The 8616-nt window shown below is 41.9% G+C and overlaps 1 protein-coding gene across 1 annotated transcript; it reads right to left on the reverse strand.

The window, feature by feature from the left end:
• Positions 1-310: 310 nt before the first annotated feature.
• On the reverse strand, positions 311-6285 carry BMP10 (bone morphogenetic protein 10). The gene is made up of 2 exons (XM_016224186.2): positions 5952-6285; positions 311-1245 (listed from the first exon to the last, which is right to left on the reverse strand). The coding sequence occupies exons 1-2, from the start codon at positions 6283-6285 to the stop codon at positions 311-313; spliced, it is 1269 nt and encodes a 422-aa protein (XP_016079672.1).
• Between the last annotated feature and the right edge of the window lie 2331 nt (positions 6286-8616).

The following is an 8616-nucleotide window of genomic DNA, read 5'->3' on the forward strand; positions in this document are numbered from 1 at the left end:
TATCTACCTTTTGACACTATATATCTGCTTAGGAGTTGTTTTCAAATTGACATAGAAGGCAAGTAATATGGGCTTGCCACTTGCTGTTGGAGGTGGCATTGTCAGAAAATGGCAAGTCCAGAGAAAAACAACAGATCAGAAGAAATGAGACTGTATAACATAATAAGCATTTCCTACAACAGACCAACCTGTCCATTTCCCTAAGGCAGTAAGCCTCTATGATCTGTACACCCTTATTAAATAATCTTATTAAATAGGAACACAAAATATACACATATACAGGTTTTAAATAAGCGACACAACTCCTCTTCTATCTGCAGCCACACTCAGAGACGGCCATGCCTTCATATTTAAACTTGTAGGTGACCACGCCTTTGTCTAAATAGAGGATGGAGATGGGCTCTAGCTTGGTGGGCACACAGCAGGCTTTGGAAGCCTTCTGGGAATTCTTGAGGTGGACCAAGGCCTGTATAATTGCATGTTTTGTGGGTGTGAGATGCTCTGCCAGGGGGTAGTTGCAAACACCACGGCACTCGTAGGCTTCATATCCAGGAGGGGCAATGATCCAAGAGTCCCAGCCAATCTCCTTGAAGTCGATGTAGAGCGGGGTCCTCTTGCAGTAGTTTCCTTTGGCATTCCTTCTGATGCGGGCAGTGGAGTCATAGATGATGTTTGACCTCATCTGCAGCAAAGCTTCTTCCCCAGGTCCACTGGAATAACCATCCAGGTTGTCCAGCTCCAGAAGTTGCTCCTGGGTGATCATTTCATCCAGTTCCTCCTTCCGTTCCTTCTCACTGCTTTGGTCATCAGAAAACACGACAAGCAAAGGGACATGCTTATTCTGCGCACTGGTGTCTATTTCCAGTTGTCCTCTGCCAGTGTCCTCGGTTTCATCGTGTCTGCTCTCAATGTGGACTTCCAGCTGGTGGGTGGATGAGCCTGACTTTTGCCAACGTCTGATGGCACTGGTGACATCAAAAGTCTCCCACTCGCTGCTGGTTCCATAGATCTCCTCTGACACCAAGACCAGCATGTTTCTTTCACCCTCATTGTCCTCTGTGCTCTCGAGTACTTCAAAAATGGTAATTTTCCGGTCCACTCCATCATATATCATGCGATCTCTTTGCACCAATGTGTACAACCTGAGTTCAGCCATGATGACCTCTTCATGGTGAGGGATGGACACATTGAAGAGGAGAGGGTATTTTCTGAGCCCATTAAAACTGGCTGGTTGGGAAAACAAGTCTAAAAGAAAAAAGAAAAAATGAGATTTGTAGTATGTCACAGAGAAAGACACTTATTTATGTCATAAGAGGGCCTGTCTATGAAGGAAGTTTGATACAGAGAGAATGAAGGGATATAAATGGAAGCAAACAAAATATTAGCATTCTTTGACACAGAAAACACAGAAAGGTCAATGATAGAATGCTTAACTGAGTTAAGCTGCCAAGACTTAAATGGAAAGTGGCAGTGTAATGAATGGTCGAAAACTCACCCAACCTTGCTTGCTAGCTTGTCAGCTGCAGAATTGTAGAACTTGGAGGACCTTGGAGGTTACTTGGGCAAGCCCTCAATTTTTCTAACCAGTGAAGAACTAGCAAATGAAACATGTAGTAGTGTTCTTTTTTTTTTTAATTGATTGATTTTGAGAGAAAGAGACTTTGTTTTGTTTTCCACTTATTTATGCATTCATTGGTTGATTCTTGTATGTGCCCTAACCAGGGATTGAACCCAAAACCTTGGTGTATCAGGATTAAGCTCTAACCAACTGAGCTACCAACTGAGAATAGCTGTGGTTATTCTTTTCTTGAAGCTTTTCAAGGTTAAGGGCCTCATAATTTGTCATATTTGCATTTGTAATGGGTGGAGATCCCCACATCCCTGGCTGGGCACTGTTCCTCCCAAAGACCTCCATCTAGACCAGGGGATGGTAAACTACAGCCCAAGGGCCACCAGTTTTGGGAAATAAAGCATTATTGGAACACAGCCTTACCTAATTGTTCTGTGTTGTCTGTGATGACTCTTGCACTACAATGGCACAGTTAAATAGTCCCAAGAGAGAAAAATGACTCATAAAACCTAGAATATGTACTATCATCTGGCCCTTTACAGAAAAAGTTTGCTCACCCCTGCTCTAGATACCAAAGCCTGTCAAGGTCAAGAAGATAACCATAAACCAGGGGTGTCACAGCAGCTAATTTTGGGTACCCAGTCCTTGACAAGGAGAAATGGGGGAAGGGATAGATGAGTTGCCTTAGTCTTATACCCTTACCACCTGGCATGGAGTTTGGCACATACTAACCACTCAAGAATATTTATGAAATAAACTTTTAAAGGTCCTTTTGTCTTAGAAGCACACCTCCAAATATCATCATGTTGACTTTCTAAGATTTTTATAGGAGTCCAAAGCTCCCCTACTACTGCCCCAGGTAATATATGTCCAAAAGGAATCCCTGAGGGCATTTGTCTTCAAGCAAAGGGTTCCATGACACCCAAGACACTAAGGACCATCACCAGATGGACCTTCTGTATCATCTTTGGCAGCATTTTCCCAACTGTATACCTATTCATGAATTTAATATTTTTATTTAACTTGATCGGATTATTTTTATACTTTCAACCTCTTTTAGACTTGTCCTAAGCAACAGCATTTATGAAATGATGGGTTTGAGATGATATGTGGATTAATAAAAGTGTATAATGATTTCACATGATTTACAGCTTCCTCTAGGTATGACCTAAAATCATCTCATACACTGCCAGTGGGAAATATTGGTCAATGGAATAAATGTAAAATTTCTAGCATGGCTCTTAAAACCAGCTATAATCAGGTCTTAAACTCTTGATCTGGCCATTACTCCCATTCACCCTCTCCAGTGCATGAGGCATTGTAACTGTTCCACTGATAGTTTTTGAAAGATGAAATAAATTGTAAACCTTCCTGTTTAAAGTAGACTGACATCTTCATCACTTACCAAAACACCCCTTCACTTTACTGTATATTGCACCTTTGGATAGCTTCTTTCCCTCATCTCCACCTACCTAGCTGTGACTGCTCCCTGTGGGACCTTCCCTTCCTCACCTCTTACCTGGACTTTCACTCCCTCTGAATCACTTGAGTACTTACTCTCTGTCTCTCCTTTGACCTTTGCCATGCGCATCCTTGTATTTCAGCTGTCTTTTTATGGATGGATCTTCCCAACTAGGCTGTCATCATGCTGGCAGGTTCCACATTTTAAACTCCTTTCTATGTCTTCAATCTGCACTATGCCTTAGAGGCAGCACTTTAAACACATTGATTAATTGATGATTCCAGGCAGCAAACCAAATTGATTTATAAGTGTAACATATGTCCTTATTATATCAAGTAGCTTGGGAGCTGTGTCCCCCCCCCTTTTTTTTTTAATATATCTTTATTGATTTCAGAGAGAGGAAGGGAAAGGGAAAGAGAGATAGAAACATCAATGATGAGTCATTGAATGGTTGCCTCTTGCACGCCCCCCGCTGGGGATTGAGCCCCGCAACCCAGGCATGTGCCCTGACCAGGAATTAAACCAAGATCTCCCGGATCATAAGTCAATGCTCAACCACTGAGCCTCGCCTGGCCATAGTCTCCCTTTTATAAGAATGGAGGAGAACAACTCCCCTCAGACAGGGAACATCTGAAGATCAAAAATAGGGCAGTAGACTGGTTACTTGACCTATGAAAAAAATGCAGAGTAAAATCCTCACTCTAGTGAGAGGAAAGGACTACAAAGGAGCACTAGGAAACTTGGTGGTGATGAGCATGTTCACTCCCTTGATTGTAGTGATGGTTTCAATGGCTGTTTGCAGATGTCAAAGCCTATCAAATTATACGCTACAAATATGTGCAGTTTATTGTATGTCAATTATACTTTAATAAAGATGTTTAAAAATAAGTTCACTGTGCATTTGTAAATATAGTAAGTCATAGGTGGAGGAGTTACATTTCTGAGCAAAGTTCATGTGCCAGGTGCTCTGCAAATATTGTTTAACTTAGCTCTTACAATGTTCCTACAATGCAGGTGTTGCTACCTCTGTTCATTTTACACCAGAAGAAATTGAACCTCGGTGCAGAGAACTGACTTCTCCCCGATGATAAGGTTAGGTCAGAACAGTGGCAGGAATAGACATCATGCTTTTTACTTTGGAGGTGGCAATTGTTTTCCCCTGATTAGTTAGGTTTGGAGGGATTGGGGGATTTGTTTTGTTTTGTTGGTCTTTGTCTCCTAAGAAGCTGCACTGAGCAGACCCAAAGAGTACAAAAGAGACAATATCAGCCAACAAGGCGAGCCCAGTGCAGAATTCCTGTCCTGAGGGCTGCCCATTTCCCCCCGCAGACTAGCAGAGTGGGGCTGAGTTGTCCACAGAGATGCTCCTGCTCTGGCTGATCTCCAGTAATGAGAAACTCTATAAACTACACTTTCTAGCCTAGATCATCCAGATCCTCATGGGAGAAGCAAGAACTGAAAACCCCCATTTCCCCAGAGGATGTGAATACTTTTCCACTCACACCCTGAGCCAGACACCTAGGGCTCAGCGCTCAGAAACATTAGGAAGGAAAGGATCCCATGGAAGAATTCAGAATCCCTTCCAAAAGAATCTGCAATTTCAGCTTGCCATTTCCATTATGTCACTAAATGTTACTAAATAACATATCCAATATGTTACTAAATATTAGAAGTTTTGGTCTGTCAACTAAATTTTTAATGCAAATGGTATCTCTAGGACTGAGTAACACCTACTCAGCGTTTTCTATAAGGCCTAAATTTAGGGAATTTATCAGGAATGACTAATGTTTGTTCAGCACTTCATAGCAAATGGAATGTTTCTTACTCAGAACCTCTTTTGTACTGTTCAGTTGTATTATGTACCTACACCATCCCTAATTTACAGATGACGAACTTGAGGTTCAGAGAAACTAAACTCATTATTCACAACTATTAAGTCAACCTGCTCTCAAGATTCCAAAATCCGAGCTATTTCTTTGAGCACACCTTTCTCCTTTTAAGAAGGTCTGGTCAACATCCATCTAAACCCTATTTATACCTGGTAATGACTATAAGAGCATATTTGGTAAATATTAAAGAATTAGTTTCTTTGGACCCACCCACAGTGGGTCCAATACCATAAATATTAGATCCTCCCTCCCCCTTTTTTGGCCTACCAACACCATAATTAACAAAGGATTAGCTTGCTAGGTCATTAGATTTAGTTACTGAATAAAGATCTGGGAGGAGAAAACACACTCTCCCACTGATACTGAAAGCTTGCGCTTCGCTCTTCATAAAGACGCAGATGTAAGCTGGATCATTAACTGGGCCGTGCACACTTCCTTGAAACTATAAACAGTGCTTCAAAGATATATATGTCACATCAAATGCAGCAAAACCTTAGGAAGACTCTCTAAAATATAAGTTTCCATCCTGTCTGAATATCTTTTAAATAAGGTCACAAAAGGGAAGCTCATCCAAAGTTTGAGCAAAACACAAATCACAACTTTCTGGATTTTGCCTATTTTCATTTTAAGTAGAAGTTGACAAATTTTGTAATCAATCAAAAGCCTAGTGGAAAATGAGGCCTCTCTGAAATATGACAGACAAAGGTATAGTAGTAGGCCAACATTAATTTTTTTGTATTACTTGCTGTCAAAATTTAAATATTTTAAAGATCTCATTATAATGTCAAAATGGTAGACACTTTATGACTGAATTAAAAGATATTCTTTAATACCTTTTAATACCATTCAGAAAATAAGTGTTAAAATGGTATAGGCCATAATGTGCATTGTTTTGTGTATCTGTGTGCACACACCCTCATATAGATGTATTCACCCTTATTACCTATATCATTCCCATCGCATTATAAATTTACTTATCACTTCTTGAAAAATATCCAAGCCAAATCGCATCAATAAAATGTAAACTTACCTTCATTTTTGAAGCTCCTGATGATGTTGGCAGATGGCATGGAGGTGCGGTCAGTTGCAAATTTGTTGTAGAGTTCCAACATGTACTCTGGTGGGTCAACCTTGGTGGAATCCTGCGTAGGGATGTCAGACAGGTTCAGTGTCTTGAGGAATTCATTCTTCATGCTCTGCAACAGTGTGTCAAAGTCAATACCATCTTGCTCTGAGAAGACATCATCGAAGAGGGGCATGTCTTCTTCCAGAGGCGACCGCTCCAGGCTCATGATGGGGCTGCCAGAAACATAGTGAGCCGCCAGGCAGAGGAGAGCGCACAGCTGCAGGCCCGGAGAACCCATGACTCTGCTCCAGCCCCTAGGCCAACCCAGGAAGGTTTAGCTCCCCTGGGCTCTAAGTGGCAGTTTTATCTTGCGGAGCGTAAATGTCTCGTGTCACTGGAGACAAGTTTGGAAACTCTTCCTCTCTCTCTCCCTCCCCCTACCATTCTTTCTCTTCCCCCAAAAGTCAGGTTGCAGTAATTGGATAACAAAATACCCTATAGGGGCCTAGCCTTTCTTATCTCTCTAGTGTAAACTTGTGCACCAGATTTTGTTTCTATCTTGCAATCCCTTTTTCTTTTAATGAGCATTTTGTAAACATTTCCACATTCTGACACTGGCTGAGAGATAGGACAATTTTCTCCTTGCAAAGGCTCTGCTTTTCTTCCTTTCAATTCACTTCCTTTTGGCAGGAATGCCTAAATTCTGCTTTTACACGGTTCAGTTTCACACATGCATATAATAAATATTAAGAGCCAATGCGATACACATCAATGGCGATATGTATTAATTTGAGTAAAGGAGCTTCAATCCTCACATAAACATCTTTGAGGAAAGAGCAAATATTCAAAATCTCCAAGTTAAGTTAATAGATATAAATGAATTTATATACATTTTTAGAATCTTGCGTTTTTAGCAATAGGAAAGTACAGTCTTTATGGCCAATAGCCTCTTTTTTTTTTTGGTACAGATTTGATCTGGCTAAAATGGCTTTAGAAAAATAGGAAGAATGCTTCATTATAAAAGCAACTGAAATCTATTAGGTGCTTTCCTACAAACGGGCATTGTGCTAAGTGTTTTGTATACATCACCTAATGTGTTCCTTGTAACAACCTTGTTATTATTCCCATCGCACATGTGGGTCACCACGGTTCAGTAGCTTGCCAGAGGTCACAAAACTACAAAGTGTTAGAACCAGGACTTGAACCCAGGCAGTCTGACTCTTACAAAAAAAAAGAAGACAATCAGACTTTTGAACCAGTGTTCCCCTAGACTGGGCTGTGAGCAGCGATGCTGAAAGGCCAACTGAGCCCCAGCCCAGCTCTTCCCCCAGGAGGCGGGCGACAATTTGCAAGTCCTTCACCCACACGATGAATTATTAAGATCACCCGAATCCCTGACAAATCTATCTCGATGGCTCAAACAGACTGATCATCAAGTGGCTCTACTAAAAGCTTGATGCATAACGTTATTAGGCAAATGAAAAATGACAAATGCCTTGGTCTGAAAAACAATGGTGGCATTGACTGTGTGCCTGGAAAGACAAATCAAGTTCATCTTACTTTCCAAACCCAATTAGTGGTAGGAGCAGCATAGTCTGGTCAGGATGGTCCTATGTATAACTCTGGCGGGGGCCCGGGGGTGGGTGTGCTTTTACCACTGAGGCAATGGGACTGGTGGTGTCTCCCTGACTTGCACTCACTCCCACTGTGATGATTCAGGTGCCCTGGCACTGTGTTCAGAGCGTTGTGTCTAGATATTGGGTACACTCGAATACTCTTAGCTTCTGAATTGAATTTTCCTGTGTTTACCCCAATAGGTTAGCTACACTATCTTCACTTTTACTCTCCCCTCTAGTCTCCCAAGGTTAATGGTCATCTTTTGATTCTTTCCTCTCTTAAAAATGCAAAATTTTACAACATTTTTTAAATTACCATAGAACAGAATTTTGAAGAAAAATCTCTCATCAAAATTGTCCATTTGTTCAGTAGTTGCTGATTGTGCTCAGTGCTCCATTTCAGCTGAAGCTTCTGCTCCTACATTAAAGAGACAGCCATAGACTGAAAATAGATTACACCCCGACCAGGTCCACCGGCGGGTGACCCAGGGGCCGGCCGCGTCCTGCGGGTGGTAGGCTTTAACATGAGTTTTCTGACAGCATGCCAGCAGCGCTCCTGTATCATGTCCTGCATCAAAACAAGCCTCCGTTTATCTTCACACACACAGATGTCAACGCACACTCCAGATCTCTGAATGGCAGGCATGTGCGTGTAACTGCCACAGGATAGCAGAGTAAGTGGCCGTACTTATAACCTGGGGGCACTGGTTTCAAAGGTCAGGAGGAGAGACGGGCATCCCGCCTTGCAGACTGCTAGTTCTTTCCATTCTCAGGGGTGAGACACGCAACCGAGATATCACCAGCCGCCTTGTAGTCGGTGCCTGCGTAACTATGGGGTTAAATATTTGGACCAGTTTCCGAATCATAAATGTTTGTATTTGAGGCTGATTATAGAGTAGGAAGGTGTCTATAACTGTGTATCAATGCTTATGACTTCCTGAACTGCAGTGTCCTTAAGCCCCACGCTCTGCTGGGGTAGACGAGGGAGGAGATTGGGTTTCACGCACGGAGGA

Source organism: Miniopterus natalensis, chromosome 13 (genome assembly GCF_054644295.1).
Source record: "Miniopterus natalensis isolate mMinNat1 chromosome 13, mMinNat1.hap1, whole genome shotgun sequence".
Lineage (NCBI taxonomy): Eukaryota > Metazoa > Chordata > Mammalia > Chiroptera > Miniopteridae > Miniopterus > Miniopterus natalensis.